This window comes from Balaenoptera physalus (assembly GCF_965194825.1).
Source record: "Balaenoptera physalus genome assembly, chromosome: 20".
NCBI lineage: Eukaryota > Metazoa > Chordata > Mammalia > Artiodactyla > Balaenopteridae > Balaenoptera > Balaenoptera physalus.
The window spans coordinates 11,511,810-11,530,516 of record NC_138901.1 but is presented as its reverse complement, the minus strand read 5'-3'; the positions used below and the strand labels follow the sequence as shown (position 1 = coordinate 11,530,516).

At 45.7% G+C, this 18,707-nt stretch overlaps 1 protein-coding gene across 6 annotated transcripts in view; it reads right to left on the bottom strand.

The window, feature by feature from the left end:
* Positions 1 to 18,707, bottom strand: part of RPTOR (regulatory associated protein of MTOR complex 1) — a 451,060-nt gene that overhangs the window by 59,511 nt on the left and 372,842 nt on the right. For all 6 annotated transcript variants that reach the window (XM_082441503.1, XM_082441504.1, XM_082441505.1 and 3 more), the window contains 2 exons: positions 16,070 to 16,153; positions 14,537 to 14,647 (listed from right to left, as the gene is read on the bottom strand). In XM_082441503.1, coding sequence (XP_082297629.1) covers positions 14,537 to 14,647; positions 16,070 to 16,153 — 195 coding nt within the window. The remainder of the gene's footprint in view (positions 1 to 14,536; positions 14,648 to 16,069; positions 16,154 to 18,707) is intronic.

The following is an 18,707-nucleotide window of genomic DNA, read 5'->3' as shown; positions in this document are numbered from 1 at the left end:
GTTGGAGGGTCCCCTGGGAGGCAGGGGGCAGCTATGGCTCACTATGGAGACAGGGATACTGGCAGTGGCGGCTCTGGCGACTGCTCATTGGCGTGGGCCCTATAGGAGGCCGCCACTTTCTTACCAAGCTGTACCATGTTAATGTAAGGTACTGACAACAGGGGAAACTGGGTGTGGGACATATGGGAACTCTATTTACTATCGTCTTACGTTTTCTGTAAATATAAAATTATGATTAAAAAAATATATCTTATTAAAATAAAAACTGTAAGAACAAGTCATTCAGGACACAAACTCCCAGCACAGGAGGTATGTTTGCCCCGGCTTGTCATAGGACCAGCCCCGCGGGCTGCCCTGCCTTCCGTGATTGGACCATTAAGAAAGCAGGTTCCAGGGGCTTCCCTGGTGGCGCAGTGGTTAAGAATCCGCCTGCCAATGCAGGGGACATGGGTTCCAGCCCTGGTCCGGGAAGATCCCACGTGCCGCGGAGCAACTAAGCCCGTGCGCCGCAACTATTGAGCCTGTGCTCTAGAGCTAGCGAGCCACAACTACTGAGCCCACGTGCCACAACTACTGAAGCTCACGTGCCTAGAGCCCGTGCTCTGCAACAAGAGAAGCTACCGCGATGAGAAGCCTGCGCACTGCAACGAAGAGCAGCCCCCGCTCGCCGCAACTAGAGAAAGTCCGCGTGCAGCAACAAAGACCCAACACAGCCCAAAATAAATAAATAAACTAATTAATTAAAAAAAAAAGAAAGCAGGTTCTGGATGGCAGATCCTCTGGCCCACCTGATCACACTCCAATTTGGGTGACGTGAATCATATTTGGATGGGAGAGGAAGTTAACCCTGCTCACTTTTTCAACTGCGAGCTGGGAGCGGGGGGGTGGGAAAAAGGGGGGATACAGGTGCCAGGAAGAGAGGCTGTGAACATCAGAGTCAGTGAGCTGGGATAAAATCACTATGCAGAGAAAACAGCAGAAGTTTTGAGACTGAGAAGGAGAACTAGCACAGATGTGGGGAGGAGGGGGGGAGCTACAGAAATAAAACTCCACTAATCTCTGATCTGCTTTTCACTCACACAACGTGTTCCTTCTTGGGACTGGGATAGCTGGCACACACAGTGAAGCTCTTTGTGTCCCCAAATCTGGATGTACTTCCTCTATACCGACACACAATGTTTTTCCAAATACAGTGATACTGTGCCCTTGGAATCCCCTGGTGGCACTATAAATAAAACTTTATTAGCTGTAACTAGGGAAGGTCTGCCTGAATTACATATTAGCTGTGTCTATGAGAAAACCTCTATTAACTGGAACCTAGCTTATAGAAATCTTTAACTGTCTCCCCTCTCTTTTCTTTATAAATGTATTTATTTATTTTATTTTTGTCTGCGTTGGGTCTTCGTTGCTGCTCGCGGGCTTTCTCTGGTTGCGGCGAGCGGGGGCTACTCTTCATTGCGGTGCGCGGGCTTCTCACTGCGGTGGCTTCTCTCATTGTGGAGCACGGGCTCTAGGGCGTGGGCTTCAGTAGTTGCGGCTCGTGGGCTCTAGAGCGCAGGCTCAGTAGTTGTGGCGCACGGGCTTAGTTGCTCTGCGGCACGTGGGATCTTCCTGGACCAGGGCTCGAACCCGTGTCCCCTGCATTGGCAGGTGGATTCTTAACCACTGAGCCACCAGGGAAGTCCCTCCCCTCTCTTAATCTTGTTAATTAGCAGAAAAACAAATGATAACAAACAACTTAAGGAATTTATTAAAAGACAACCACCGCCATCCTCCAAGAGTAGGGTAGATTTTGCCACATTCTCTGGACTCTCTCATCTACGTGTAATGTTGCTTTTGATAGCTGATTCCATCACACAACCTGAAGGACAGTTAATAAAAAATATTCTGCTACATTTGCTTCTCCCTTTCCTTTCCCCTGTATTTTTCTGCACTTTTTGAAAGTTGCAGATAGCATGACATTTTGCCTGGAAATTTTCTTAAGAAAAAGGACATTATCTTACATAACCACAAAACCATGATCACACTCAAGAAATTTGACATTGATACAATATTATTATCTGATATTCAGTCCTTATTCAAATTTCTCCCAATTGTTCAAATAATGTCCTTCATAGCCTTTGGGTTTTGTTTCTTTTTTTCATTTTTTAATCTATTTATTTATTTATTTATTTTTGGCTGTGTTGGGTCTTCGTTTCTGTGCGAGGGCTTTCTCTAGTTGTGGCAAGCGGGGGCCACTCTTCATCGCGGTGCGCAGGCCTCTCACTATCACGGCCTCTCTTGTTGCGGAGCACAGGCTCCAGACGTGCAGGCGCAGTAGTTGTGGCACACGGGCTTAGTTGCTCCATGGCGTGTGGGATCTTCCCAGACCAGGGCTTGAACCCGTGTCTCCTGCACTGGCAGGCAGATTCTTAACCGCTGCGCCAACAGGGAAGCCTTAGCCTTTGGTTTCTGATCCAGGATCCAGTCAGAACCTGCCCTTAGTTGTCATGCAACATTAGTCTTAATCTGGAACAATTTTCCCCACATTTTTTGGTCTTTCTTGAATTGAAAATCTAGATAGGACAACTACAGTTTTTTTGTGGACTATTCTACAATTTGAATTTTTTAACAGCTCTATTCAGGTATAAGTGATATACAAAAACCTGCACATATTTAAACTATATAATTTGACAATATTGGATGTATGTTTACACCTGTGAAGCCATGCCCACAATCAAGGTAATTAAGTTATCTCCTGAAAAGTTTCCTTATGCCCTTTGGAATCCTTCCTCCTATTCCACTAATCTGCTTTCTGTGGCTATAGTTTGCATTTTCTAGAATTTTGTTTAAATGGAATAATACAACATGTATCCTTCTTTTACACAGCATAATTATTTGGGGATTAGTTTACCCTTTTTTACTGCTGAGTAGTATTCCATTGTATGGATAAATCACCATTTGCTTATTCATCCACCTGTTGATGGACATTCAGGCTATGTCCAGTTTTTGGCTGTTACAAATAAAGCTGCTATAAACATTCATGTAGAAGTTTCTGTCTGGACATATGCTTTCATTTCTCTTGGGTGACTATCTATGAGTAAGATGACTGGATTCGATGGTTGAGTATGTATGTTAATCTTTATAAGAAACTGTGAAGAAACCTCCCAGGGTGGTTGTGTCATTTGCATTCTGAACACAATTTATGAGAGTTTCAGTTCCTCCAAATCCCAGCCCACACTTGATACTATCAGTCTTTTTCATTTCAGACATTGTGATAGGTATGTGGTGGTATCTGACTGTGGTTTTAACTTTGCATTTCTCTGGTGATGAATGATGTTCAGCACCTTTTCATGTGCTTATCTGCCATCATACTTCTTTAATGAAGTGTATGTTCAAAGCTTTTGCCCATTTTTTTGGTTTGTGTGTTTCTTTTCATATAGAGTTTTGAGAGTGCTTTACATATTCTCACTACAAGTTTTTAATCAAATTAATGATTCACAAATATTTTCCCATTTTGAGTTAATTTTTGTCATGGTACATGGTGTAGATTGCAGTTCACTTTTTGCAGATGGATGTCCAATGGCCCCAGCACCACATGTTGAAAAGACTATCTCTATCTCCACTGAGTTGAACTGTCTTTGTAACTTCAAAAATTAGTCATCTGTATATGTGTGAGTCTATTTCTTGACTTTCTATTCTGTTCCATTGATATTTTGCCCATTTTGATGCCACTTCTACAGTCTTAATTGCTGTAGATTTATGATAAGTCTTGAAATCAGGTAGTAGTTGTCCTTTAAATTTTTTTTTTCAAGTTTTTTTGGCTATTCTAGGTCCTTTGCTTTTCCATATGGATTTTAAGATCAGGACCCATGATAATGGAATATCTCTCCATTTATTAGATTTTCTCTAATTTCTCTTAGCAATAGTTTGTAGTTTTCAGCGTATGTCTTGCATATCTTTGTCAGAATTTATCCCTAAGTATTTCATATTTTTGATACCATTGTAAATGTTCTTAACAGTTTGTATAAATTAGTTAACAGTGTATATAAATAAGACTCATTTTTGGGTATTGATCTTATAATTTGCAATGTTACTAAGGTCACTTATTAGTTCTAGTATTTGTTTGTTTGTTTGTTTGTTTGTAGATACAGTCAGATTTTCTACATAGAGAATTGTGCTGTTTGAAAATAAAGACAGTTATACATCTTTCTATCCAAACTGGATGTTTTTTTCTTGCCTCACTGAACTACCTAGAACTTCCAGCAAAACTTTGAAGAGAAGAGATGAGGGCAGATGCCCTGGTTTTGTTCCTCATCTTAGTGTTCAGACTTTCACCACTAAGTGTGATGTTGGCTGTAGCATTTTTTGTAGATGCTATTCTTCATGCTGATGAAGTTCCCTTATTGGTTTTCTGAGAGGTGTTATTTAAAATCAGGAATAGATTTTAGTTTTTATCAAATGCTTTCTTTCTGTCTATTGAGATAATAATATGGGTTTTCTTCTGCTAATATGATAAATTACATTGGTTTTTCAATCTTTAAAAACTTTACATTCCTGAAATAAGTCCTTCAAGGTCATGATGTACTTTCCTTTTTATATATTGTTGAATTTGATTTGCTAAATTTTGGTTTACAATTTTTGCATCTATCTTCACCAAGAACACTGGTCTGTAGTTTTCTTGTCTGGTTTTTGGTATCAGGGCAAAGCAAGTATCATAGGATGATATGGGAAGATGCTTGTTTGCCATCCGTATATTTCTTCATTAACATTTGGGCAGAATTCACCAGTGAAGCCATCTGGACCTGGAGCTTTCTTTGCAGGAAAGTTTTTAACCACAAATACAATTTTTAAAATAGATACAGTGCTATTCAGATTATCTATCTTCTTAAGCGAGCAGCTTGTGTCATTCAAAGAATTAATTTCATCAAAGTTATCAAAAGCTTGGGCATCAAGTTGTCCATAAATTCCCTCACTATCCCTTCAGTGTCTCCAGAACCTTCAGTGATGCCACTTCTCTCATTCCTGATTTGGGGTTTTGTGTCTTCTGTTTCCTTATCAGTCTGAGCAGTTATTGATCTGCTCAAAGAACCAGCCTTCGGTTGAGTGGATTTTCTCTACTGCTTTTCTGTTCTCTTTTGCATTGACCTCCACTGTGATCTTTATTATTTCCTTTCTCTTACCTACTTTGGGTTTAATCTGCTTTTCTTTTACTAACATCTTCAGGTTGAAGCTGAGGTCAGTGATTTGAAAACTTTCTTCTTCTTCTTCTTTTTTAATAAGGGGAATTAACATTTATTTATTTATTTATTTATTTATTTATTTGGTTGCACCAGGTCTTAGTTGTGGCAGGCGGGCTCCTTAGTTGTGGCACATGGGCTCCTTAGTTGCAGCATGCTTGCGGGAACTAGTTCCCTGACCAGGGATCGAACCCAGGCTCCCTGCATTGGGAGTGCGGAGTCTTAACCACTATGCCACCAGGGAAGTCCCTGAAACCTTTCTTTATTACCTTTACAGGACTATAAATAATTATAATCTTCCATATTTATCATTTTAAAAAATTATGTTCACGAGAAGTTTTTCCCTTGAAAGATTCTAGAATAATTTTTATGACACAGAATTGTGTATTATTCCCTGTGCCTGCCTAAAACAGTATGTGAAAAATATCAGAAGAAAGATTAGATCTGTCTAAAGTCATATCTGCACAGGACCAAGAAAGGTAGATATTTGATCTTTATGTAATTAATATGATTACTGAAGATAACTCATATTTTTCCTGGCTATGTATCACTTTGTACCTTGTGTTTTTGCCTAAATGTTGTCTTTCTTCTTTTCTATTGTATGCATTTAGTTCTAGAAGTTTCCCTCTCAACACTGCTCAGCTGTGTCCCACAGGTTTTGAAACGTTGTATATTCCTTTTTATTCAGTTTAAGGTACTTTTTACTTCCCTTGAGACCTCCTTTTTGAAAAAAATTATTTTAAAAAGTTTTATTTCATTATTTTACTTATTAATATAAATGTTTATATGATTATAAATATTCATAATTATATACAAATTATACTGAAGTATATAAATATCAATTACATTATAAAATATACATAAATATTCTCCCAGATTTACTGAGGTATAATTAACAAAAATGTATATATTTAAGGTGTAAAATGTCATGGTTAAAGTATGTATTGTGAAATGATTAGCACAATCAAGTTAATACATCCATCACCTCACATAGTTACCTTTTTTTTCCTTGGAGTGAGAAGAGCACTTAAAATCTACTCTCTTATCAACTTTCAAGTATACAATACAGTATTGTTAACTAGTCACCATGCTGTACATTAGATCCCCAGAACTTATTTATCTTATAGCTGGCAGTTTGTCCTCTTTGACCAATATCTTCTCATTTCCCCCACTCCCCAGCCCCTGACAAACACCATTCTACTCTCTGTTTCTATGAGTTGACTTTTTTAAGATTCCACAAATGAATGAGATCATACAACACTTGTCTTTCTCTTGTCTGGCTTATTTCACTTAGCACAATGTCCTCCAGGTTCAACCATGTTGTCATGAATGGCAGGATCGCCCCCTCCTTTTTATGGCTAAATAATATTCCACTGTGTGTGTGTTTGTGTGTGACATTTTCTTTATTCATTCATCTGATGATGGACACTTAGGTTGTTTCCACATCTTGGCTATTGTGAATAATGCTACAACGAACTTGGGTGTGCAGGTATCTCTTTGAGATACTACCGACTTCATTTCCTTTGGATATACACCCATTAGTGAGATTGCTGGATTGTATGGTAGTTCCATTTTTAAATTTTTGAGAACTTCCATGCTGTTTTCCATAGTGGCAGCACCAATTTACCTTCACACTAAAAGTGCACAAGGGTTCCACACCCTTATTTTCTCCACACCCTTGCCAGAACTTGTTATCTCTTGTCTTTTTGACAACAGTCATTCTGACAGGCATGAGGTGATACCTCATTGTGGTTTTGATTTGCATTTCCCTGATGACTAGTGATGTTGAGCACTTTTTCATGTGCGCTTTGGCCAGCTGTATGTCTTCTTTGGAAAAATGTCTATTCAGGTCCTTTGACCATTTTTTAATCAGGTTTTTTCTTTTTGAGTTGCAAGAGTTCCTTATTGTAGTATATTTTGGATACTAACCCCATATCAGATAGATGTTTGTAAATATTTTCTTCCATTCTGAAGGTTGTTTTTTCATTTTGTTGACTGTTTTCTTTGTTATGCAGAATATTTTAGTTTGATGTAGTCCCACTTACTTATTTTATACATACTTATAATTATAAATAAATATGATTTTACATATTTATGCTGCTTATACATTTATTTATATAACATTTATACTTTAATATTATGTTTTATTTTATACAATATATTTATATTATTTATTAAACTTTTATAATTAAAATATTTTAATCATTTATTTAAAAGTATGCAGTTTAGTTTCCAAGTGTTTGTTGATTTTCCTATTACCTCTTTTGATTTTGCATTTGATTCCACTGTGGTTGTAGAATACACTGTGTAAGATTCCAGTTCCTTTAAATGTGTTGTGGTTTGTTCTACGATGCAGGATGAGGTCCATCTTGGTGGACGTCCCTGGCACTTGGAAAGAACATGTGGTTTACAGTTGTGTGGAGCTTCGTCCAGCAGGTGGATGGTGCTGTTCAAGTGTCTGAGAGAACCTCCCTGGTTCCCTGTCTACTCGTTCTGTCATTTACTGAGAAGAGAGTGCTGGATTCTCCAGGCGTAATTATGGATTACCTATTTCCCCCTGCAGTTCCAACAGTTTTCATTTTATGTGTTTTGAAATACTGTTATTAGGTGAATAAACATTTAGACTGTTCTATTCTCATGATGGGTGGGCTCCTTTAGTGTTACGAAACACCTCTGTGTCTCTGGTAATATTCTCTGCCCTGAAACCTACTTTGATATATTAACAGGGGCATTGCTGCCTTCTTCTGCTTAGTGGTAGCATAATATGTTTTTACTTTTAATCTATTTGTGTCTTTACACTGAAAGTGCATTTCTTTCAGGCTCATATAATTTGTTCTTTTTTTTTTCTTTTAAATCCAATCTGACACTCTCTGCTTTTTAATTGGGTATTTAGACTATCTACATTGTGATTATTGATATGGTTACGCTTAAATCTATTGTCTTATTATGTTTGTGGTATTTATCTCATCTATTCTTTGTTCCCTTTCCCTCCTTTTCTTCTTTCTTTTGTGTTGCTTGTATATATTTATGATTTCATGTTATCTCCTTTGTTAGCTAATTGGCTATAGTTACAAAAATTTTTTAGTGATAACTTTAAGGTTTATGGACTACACTTTATCACAGTTCACGTTCAGGTGATATTATATCACTTCAATGAACTGAAGAGAACCTAACAATAGTATTTCCTCAATTTCTCTCTTCCCAACCTTTTTGTTACTGTTAGCGTACATTTTGCTTTTACATATGCTATAGACTCCATAGTACACTGTTATTACTTTTTGTTTAAACAGTCAATTATCTTTTAAAGAGATTTAAATAACAAGGAAAATAAACCCCATACCTTTATCCGTGGAGCATTCTTTCCTGGTGCTTTTCACCATATTGTGTACATGCATGTTTCCTCCGGGTATTATTTTCCTTCGCCCAAAGGGTTTTCTCTAACATTGCTTATACTGTGGATCTACGAGTGATGAATTCTTTCAGTTTTATATGTCTAAAAAAGTCCTTATTTTGTCTCCATTTTTTAGAGATATTTTCACTGGGTACAGAATTCTACGGTGATGGTTTTTCTTCCAGGACTTTAAAGATGCAGCCCCACTGTCTTCCTCCAGTCACTGTTTCTGACAAGTGATCTGCTGTCATCCTTATCTTTGCTTCTTTGTTCCTTTTCTTATTGTCTGCTTCTGAGTTTTTTAACTTGTTGTTTTTTAAGCAATTTGATTATCAGGTGCCCTGGTGTAGTTTTCTTCATGTTTCTTGTGTTTGGGGTTTGTTGAACTTCCTGGATCTGTGAGAGTTCAGAGTAAGTTTCGGTGGACTCATTTTATTTTTTATTTTTCTCCTCATTATGGATCACATTTTCCTCCTTCTTCACATGTCTGGTAATTTTTGCTTGGTAGCAATAAGTGTAGAGTAACATGGTGTATGGGTGATTTGAGAAGAGTTCCTCTGGGACCAGATTTCTTGGAGATTATCAGGGGACTGAGACAACAGGAAAGGGCTTTCCTAATGTGCTGTTATTAGATTTCCTTGTCCCGAGGCACGCCTTCTCTGCACTTCAGTGCCCCCACAGTGCACACTGCCCCTTCAGTCAAACGGCACATGATTCTTCTGAGCCTGTAGCTCTTTCTGGAGTTCCCCTCCTTGCTTCTTCCCAGACTGAGCCTACCTTCTCTAAGGCTGAGGTAATTCCTGCACCTCAATCAGTTTGAAAACACGGGCCCCCCGCCCGCAGACAAAAAGAAAATCCAAGCCCTCCCCACCGCCCCCGTGACCGAGGAGCACATAGGCTCCAGGCTGGAGTGCCCCGTGCGCAAGGACGACTACGGGTTGGGTGAGCGCCTGCGACAGCTGCCCTGAAAGCACCTCTTCCACGACGGCTGCATCGTGCCCTGGCTGGAGCAGCACGACAGCTGCCCCGTCTGCCAAAAAAGCCTCACAGGACAGAACACGTCCACCGACCAGCCCCCCACCCCCAGGCCTGGCGGGGGTGAGCTTCTCCTCCTCCTCGTCCTCCTCCTTCAGCTCGCCCGGTAATGAGAACCCGGCCAGCAGCTCCTGAGCATCCCGGCCGGCCCCCGGGGCGAGCACTGGGCCGCGGGCTGGGACTGCGGGCTCCGCGGCCCCCTGCACCCCTCACGCCCACGGACTGTGGTGCCACCGGGCCTGCCGCGGCGGAGGCTTGGAGGACCCGCCCCTCCTGGCTGCGGAGGGAGCCCGGCCTCTCCAGGGCCGGGCGTCTGACTCCCTTCCTGTTTGTATCCGACCTCACCCTCTACATGTTCGACGGCGGAAAGGTTTTTATAATTTTAAATTATTACTGCTTTGAAATAAATGGACGTTTGAGCTCAGAAAAAAAAAAATTCAGGTAATTCTCTGAATCCTTTAGGAGCCCCTCACATAATGACACATAGTGTGTGCTCAACATATGCTTGTGGGATGAGAGGGGGCCCAAGACTCATCCCTTAGCTGGGAGTACAGCCTGAGTGGGGCCCACACCTTCTTAACTCTTGGGGAAGTGCCCTGAGGGTGGGAAGCTCCCCAGCCCGGGGACAGCTGAGTGCACTGGAGTGCTGGGATGCCTCGCCTTGTCTGTGCCTCTGTGCAGGTTCCTTCGTCCCAAGGTGGGCGTCCCCGTCACAAACAACATGCCTTCTGACCCTCACGGTGGCCACATCGAGGACTCACTCCGGGAGCTCTGAGCTTTGCGGGAGGCACACACCATGTGAGTAGCGGAGGCCAGATGCCAGGAGGGGAGGGGAGGATCAACTCCTCAGAAACACACAGAACTTTAATCTCTTGGAAACTCAGGCCAGGGTGATCATGAAAAGGAAGGATGAAGTAAACGATGCTCAGTCTCAATCGGAAATACTAAAAAATGTCTCTCAGTGGGATGATTGCCCTTAAATAAACAGGTGCTACAAGCTGGTTAAGGAGCTAATTCAGAGGATGGTCCCAGCGCCTGAATTTACAAGAACATTGCAGGCTAGGACATTTCCAGCTGGGCCCAGGCACAGCTCCTCAAGTGTTATTAAATGTGTAATTCCTCCAGCATCGAGCACACAGTGAACGCAGGCCCTGAGATGGCCTTACAGCAGGTGTAATGGAGGAGCACTGCAGCATCTGTGCTGTCGACGAGCTCTCCCATATTGGGCTCCAGAGATAAATAGACCCCTGGAGACAAATGTGACCGAGAGGCAGTTTCAAACCAGATTACAATGATCAACTGCAAATTCCATGAGAATTCAGCAGCAAAGCGCAGTTCTGAAGGGTCATCTACTTTCATGTAAAGAAAAACAATTAAAGCAGAAATAGCCACTCCGAAGACGAAATATAAAGACATTCTCTATTTTCAGGTACTAAAAGCTACTAAAAATCCTCATGAGTACAAGAATCACAGTTGGCTGAAGGTGTCCTGTAGCACTGGTGGCCCCGGGGAGCAGGCTTGGGTGGCTGATTGCCACCCCTCATCTCTTAGGGGAAATTTTTTCTGTCCCCCCCCTTCACTGGGTTTCACGTCATGGTAGTCTCTCCATTTTATGCATCCAGAACCTTTGCACATGGTCCTTAATGGCCAGGTACCAAGAGCAGTGCCAGTGAATTTCTAAATGTGTGATACAGATGACAAAGGTATTGAAGTAGGAGAGAAGCAAGGAAGGTTCTGAAATAACTTCCCCAGAAAAGCCCTCTTGTTTATGTAGCTTGGCTTTTCAATTAAATTTGACAAAGGGCAAAGTGGAAATGACCAAAAGGTACAGTTTCCTGAGCCACAAGACCAGGCTTTCAGACCAGCAACAGAAGGCTTTAGTGTAGCAGAGACGGGTTGGGTAGAAATGAGGTTTTACTGCTACTCCCTTCACTCTAAAATTTCCAAAACCGCTTTATACACCGTAGTTCTGATCTCTGTAACCATGCTGCAGGAAGCGTTATTACCACAACTTTACAGAGAGGCAGATGATGGCTGTGGGAAGTAAAAATAGCTGGCTTAAGAAATTGAGGGCAACAGGACCTAAATTCAGTTTTTTAAACTCTCAAATCTAGGGTTTTGGCCAGTCTTTTAAAGTCACTGTTTATCCAAAGTTAGTTCAATGGGTAGAAAGATAAATCTTTTGTTGAAATATAGAATATTCTGGCCATCATTCCAGAGCAGACAAGCAATGGACATTCACTGGACACAGCAGGGCACTGGGTCCAAAAAGGGCCAAGGTTGAACTGAGGAGGATGCACTGAGGAGGATGGAGGCTGTTCCCAGCATCAAGACGAGCATTAAAATCAGGAACATGCAAGGGTGTATTGATCGCAGCCTCCCAGTCAGTAATGCTAGACCAGGAAAATGAGCGAAACCGCAGGGCTGGGAGAGAGTCCACATGACTGTCTGTATAGAAATGCCCCGGGAGCCGACAGGCCACCTCTCAGAACCAGGAGACCAACAAGGTTGCTCCACGAGATGACTCCAGACACTAACCCCAACCCAACACAACGTAATGAAAGACAGCCTTCTCCCTAGAGGCACACAGGCTATGACACCTTCTTTGGGGATGCCCCCGTGACACTCACAGTCTCATGCAACCGTTACCCGTTTTTAGCCCCCTCACAGCAAAGCTCCAGCCACCATGGCGTGGGGAAGTGGTCTCAGCAGCCGTGCAGAGCCCAGATAAGAGAGGAGGACCCGGATCCATGGGGAGCCAGGTCAGAGACTCATTGAGTGGGCAGGCATGGCTCTTACGGGCCTGGAGCAAAAAGGGTCACGTGAGTGGTTTCGGGCGGCAGCGTGCAGGACTGATGCACAAAGGCGGTAGGGACAGGACCAGGTGGCCAGATCTGCCTAACGCATTTGTCAACTCCAGGCCCACCGGTGCTAGGGAGTGGGAGCCCTGGGGGTGTGCAAGCTGAAAAGAGCCCCAGGTAGCGGGCGGCCTGCAGAGCTATCTCAATGGCGCAGGGGTCCTGGACAGGAAGGAGGGGCTGACACTCTGAGCTGAGGTCCCCCACTCTCTCCTTTCACCCCTTGCAGAGCAGAGAATGGTCTCCCCCTTTGCATGGTGACGCCCTTGCTTCCTGCCCTCCTTCTCTGTGGCTCTGCTGATCCCCCTTTCCTGTGGGTGGAAAGGGCTCCACTCAGCTCACAACAAATTGTTACAGGTTTGCTATGGGCTCCTGGGCAGCTCCTTAAATGAGCATTTTCTTATCTGCAAATAATCTACAAAACCACACTTATAGCATGGAGTTGATGTAAGAACTAAGAATCTTCACACGAGAGCCCCTGCCACGGGGCGTCACCCAGATACACACACGTGTGCACATGCACATGTACAGAGCGGGTGGGTCAAAGTCCGATTAGATGTATGGTAGTTTGCTGATTCTTCTCTCCCAACTAGAGACAATTTAAGTCACCATTCCTTCAAAACAAGCAAGCAAACCCAACCACTGATGCCGACTCGTCTCCCCACTTACAAACCCCTCAAGCAAGCTGAGGGCCGCACCCCGTCCTTCCTCCCCAGAGCCCCCATTTCTGCCCCACCCCCCACGCGCTTCTGAAGCCTGACTGCCAAGTGCGGCAGTCTCTTTGAGGGTCTCTGTCCCGCTCCCAGCGCTCTCCCTTGTTCCGGAGCCTCCTTCTTCATGTTCTGTAATCAGACTTCCCAGCCCTCCCCTCTCTGACAACCTCCTTCCACCCTCCTTTCTCTGTCCCCCGAAGAGCGGACCCCGAAGCTCAGCCCTCAGCCCGCTGGGCCTTCGTGTCACATTTCCGCTCGAGGACTTGCTTGCCATCGTCATCGGGTAGACGAGGGCCCTAGTCTCCATCTCCCAGGTCATGAGGCCCCATTACCAGTGGTCCCCTGAGCGCTCCCCTCACCACGCCTACCCGCTCGGTGCCCCTCTGTCACTGACACAGCCGGCCCACGCCCCACACAGGTTCAAACTTGAGAACCGTTTGTTCTCCACACCCGCCTGGCCCTCCTGATACCTGTGCGTCCCCTACCCTGGCCCTTCCTGTCCAGCAGCCCCCACCTTCCGGCCACCCTCATCCCTCCCTCTGGGCGTGAATTCCTGCAGCAGTGGCCTCGGTGGCCCCCTGCCACCTGGGTTAACATTATAATCTCCTTTACACTGAGGCACACAAATGCAGCCCTATCCACAAGATTTCTCCACTTTTTGAAGAGTCACCCTCGTGCCAGGCCTGTGTGCGGATTCCGGCCTCACAGCAGAGGGTTCTGTCCCCAGTGGACAGTGTCGAGGGCAGGGACGGCTGAGCTCTGCGACACCTATGGCCTTCAGCACAGTTCTGAGTACAGGGCCTTGCCTAGGACTTCAAGCAGCGGACGTGTGACTGCAGACCCACAGGCATGAGGACAGGGGTGGGGAGGTGCCTACTGGGAGCAGAGCTGGAGATGTGGGCTGGGCTGTCATGGCTGAGAAGTGACTGCTAGTGCCGCGGCCTGAGCCTTACAGGTGACAGCCTAGGCCTCCACGGGACTGTTCCCAGGGTCGGGGTTGGGGAGGGAAAGCACTGGCTGGAGACAGGAGACTCATGGGGGGAGGCAGGGCCGAGCGTCAAGAAGGAAGCGGGCAGGGTCATTCGCTGGCTGGAGGGGTGGTTGTGAGTGAGGAGGGGGCAGCGCACAAGAGACAACAGGTGAGCCGAGGGCCAGCGTGACAGACCAGGACTGGGCCCAGGAGAAGCACAGCCTTTCCTGGGAGGGAGGGAGGCCATGGAAGGCGTGAGGCCGGGAGGAGGAGAATGGACAGTGGGGCCGGGCCCCCCGCCCTACTCTCAGAAGTTCTCCTGTTGGGGGGTGGGTACAGACATTACTCACACTGTCCACGGCGAGGATCTTGGCCCAGATGAAGACAAGGAGAGGCCGCAGCTCCCTGGCTGAGCTCTGGAGCAGCTTCAGCACGTAGGGGAAAATACCCACAGACAAGGCCTGTGAGAGAGAGCACGTCAGCCCCGTGCTGGAGGGAGCAGAGCGCATAGCGTCCTCAGCACTAACGGAGCCGCACGGGGAAGGGTCGTGCCTCCCTCACCTCCAGTCCTTCTCCTAGAAGCGACCCAGGCCTGCCTGCTTGGGCTGCATGAGCTCACGCAGCTCACAAGGAAGAGACACGCCAGGCCTCCACCTGAGTCTACCTTTGGTGAGCTACATACGGCCTCCCTGCTGGCACCTGGGAGTGTAAGAGGGCTAGCAAGGACTGCTCATGCATTCTTCCTAATTTTTAGGTTTTCTCTCTTCTCCTTCATGTTGAACTATCAATTATCACTCTTCGTTGACAATATACAATGAAAAAACTTAAATATACATCAATGGAGATAAAATAATATGCTGAACTCCCATGTGCCCATCACTTGGTTTCAATGCCATCAACCGAAAGGGCACGGCATCCTGGCTGGCCCTACCCACTGTCCTTTCCTGAATGTTCTGAAGCACGTCTTAGGTATCACATTGTGTCATTTGTAAACAATTAGTGTTTATCTCTAAAAAATAAGGTCTCTTTTATGAAAACATGACCACATACCATTACCACACCTAAAAAAATGAACAATTACAATTATTCTTTTTTTTTTTGGCTGCGCTGCACCGCATGTGGGATCTTAGTCCCCTGACCAGGGATCGAACCTGCGCCCCCTGCATTGGAAGCAAGGAGTCTTAACCACTCAACTGCCAGGGAAGTCTCAACAATTATTCTTTAATAACATAAACTATTCAGTTCATGTAAAATTTCTAATCGTTTCATGAATATTAATTTTTCAAATTTTAACTTTCAAACTTTCGTTTGCAAATAGAGCCCTATAAGGTCCAGACCCTGCACCTGGTGGTGGGTCTCCTGAATCCCCTTTTATCTCTAGGTCCCTCTTGATCTCTTTCCCTGGTGATTTATGCGTTGAAAAAATGGATCACTTTTGACTCTATTTTTGTCAGTGTTTTGAACGGCTGTTTCTACTCTCCTGTGAATAGAATGATAGAAAAGTGTTTCAGAGTTGTGCCTAAAACCACAGTGAAAGGATGGCGAGTGAGGCTTCGCCGGCTTCTCCCAGGAGAACACACGCCGCGTGTGGCCGGGGATTCAGCCCAGAGGCTGCCAGCTTCCTGGCCTGGCAGGGGTGAGCTCCTCCCTAGAGTGTCCCTAAAGGACACTTTCTGTCCTGCAAAGGTGAAGCCTAACAGCAGATGGGAAAGGGCCCCCCAACAATGTGACAATGAAGGTGCAAAGAGTGAGGTCCATGGGGGCCTTGAGGGCTTAACGGCCACCCCCACAGTCATCCTCGGCCGCATGGCCAAGGTCCCTTGATTCGTCAGACGGTGACGTGGAGTCTCGTGCCCCCCACTGCGGACACGGGAAGCACGCACCAGGCTCACCGCCCAGGGACCCAGGTCCAGAAATCTTCCCAGCAGGTCCAGGGCTCTCAGCCGGTGCACTTGGCTCAGCAGCACCTGGAAGGGAGAAGAGGCGGTGTCACCGCAACACCCCCTGCCCCGGAACACGGAGCCAGGATGAGCATCCCCGGGGGCTGTTCTCCCAGGTCAGCAGGTGCCCCTTTCTCTATGGCTCATGCTTTACACAGGCTGGGGATGCTCCATTTCTTCATGAACAGGTGAACTATGTGCACGCTGTAGGAACTACTAGAACAGACACTTTCTAACCGCATTTAAGAAAATATCCACTGATGACACTGGTCTATCCACTTCCAGACTGTTCTCTATGTACAACGTCCCGTTTGTTCTAAATTTGATAAGATACTATTGTGTTTCTCATGTCCTTTCTGACTAAATGATACCCCCTCACTCTCACTCCACATAGCTAGATACATCTGACCATTAACACTGCCAACAGCAGCACTGAACTTCTTTTCCGTAAATGTGCATAATTCATTTAAACAATCTCCACATTGCTAGATACTTAAATTATTCTCAAATTTTTGCTATTGTAAACAATGCTGTGATAAAAATCCTACCAGGTAGATCTCTGCACATTTACGTTTTCTTCCCCTTCCCCTAGGATAAACTTGAGAAGTAAAATTACAGGGTCAGAGCATACACGCTTATATCACCAGATTGCCCTCCAGCTGAACCAACTTGCCCATCAAGCCTTGGCTGATTACCGGGCACCAGGACATGTTTGCTCCGGTGCTCACGGGTTACTTGGCCTTGGGCAAATAACTTCTCTGAACCTTAATTTCCTAATTCATAACACAAGACCCACCCACAAGAGTTCTATTAAATATCAAATTAAAAGCTACCAGGAAAATATTAGCTCATGTTACACTATTATTTGCCAACATGATAGGTAATAATAAAATGCTCTTTTAATCTGAATTTCTTTGATTACAAGTGAGGTTGAATATTTTTTCATAGGTTAATAGGCTATTTCTCTAGTAAACTGCCCATGCATGTCCTTCTTTTCCTACTTAAATGTTTGGCTTTTTCTTTTTGATATGAAAGGATTCTTTGTAAATTAAAAACAGCAACCTCTGCCACGTATTTTTCTCTTTTTTCCTGCGTTATATCAAAGTTTTAAACTTTAATGAAGTCATTTATATTGACTTTTCCCTCACGGTGTTTACCCAGAGGTCACATGAACAGAGTCCTGTGATGCAGAGCCCTTCTGCCCACCCCTGTTCCCAGCCACCCAAAGCGTGTACAGGGCACTTACTGTGTGCGGGCGCGGTGCTGGGCGCAACTGGGAACAGCAGGGCCCCCTCCCATCACCACCTGGCCCAGACACAGACATTCTGCAGCCACACTGCAATAACCATCGAACAGACAACTGGGGGCCACTCCCTACGCTGGGGGTCTGAAAGCTGTCACTCCCAGTGGGTGACGTGTGGGGTTCCTAGGTTCCAGGCAGAGGGACTGGGAAAGTGTGGGCCTTCCCCAAGGAAGGGCAGGTGGCCAGTCTGACGGAGGAGGCTCCAGAACCAGCCGGACCTGCAGACCAAACTAAGGGCTTCAGCTTTTCCTAAGAAGAGCAGCAGAGGGACCCATCCAATGTGCTTGCTGCGGGCAATAGGCTGGCAGGAAGATGGATGGAGAGGTGGGATGGGTGGACTTGACCGTGGCCATGACCGATGGGGAGAAACAGACTCCAAGACAGCTGGCGGGCATGACCGACAAAGGCTGCTGGAGGAGGGGGAAGAGGGGTCAGGGAAAGGAGCCGCTGGAAGAGAAGATTTGGAATGAGGCAAGAGGAAAGAACAGACGGACAGGCCAGCCAGCCCGGGGTGGTCTGCAAGGGGGAAGCTGGGTAGAGAGACCAGCGAGGGAGGTGGGAGAGAAGGCGGGGAGGTTTTAACTGTGCGCCTGCTCCCGGGAGGTGAGGATCAGTAGTGGGACGTGTGAAGAGGACCCTCTGGCTGCAGGGATGTGGACCGCGGTGTAGGAACTGAACGGGGGTGAGGAAATGGCGCAGCCAGAGCAGTGGTTCAAGGGGCTACCCTCTGAGGGGTGAATACGGGTTGGCGGGAGGAGGGTGGGGAGCAGGGAGGGTCACCAGGTGGGGGACAGAGGAGGTGGCAGGAGATGCTGAGGGAGTGGAAAGAGGGGAGGGGGTCCCGGCAGCACGAGGCTCCTGAGGAGGGGTTCCCGGGTGGAGGGGGGAGGCTGGGGAGCTTCCCCAGGTGGATGCGCGGCCTGTGGCCGCAGAGGAGGCGAGAGTAGGTGTTCCCAGCCTGCGGGCAGCCCAGGGGTCAGGGAAGTGGAGGTGGCTGGGTTCAGCTGCTGGAATGTCATTTCCCACTGGTTTGGAGCCTGTTTCCACATCGCTATTTCGAGACGGATGATCGAGTGGTTCATTTTATGTTTGGAGAAGTTGAGGTTCTCTAATCAAGAAGCTGGGAGAGGTTATGTGGGGCTGCTCACAGGGGCCTATCTGAACGGGGCCTGATCCCTTTCCCATGTTTAACTCATGGGTTATCACGTGCCACTGCAGTGGAAAGACAGATCTGGAGGGCAAGGTTAGACGGCTGAAAGGCATGGGCTTTGGAGTCAA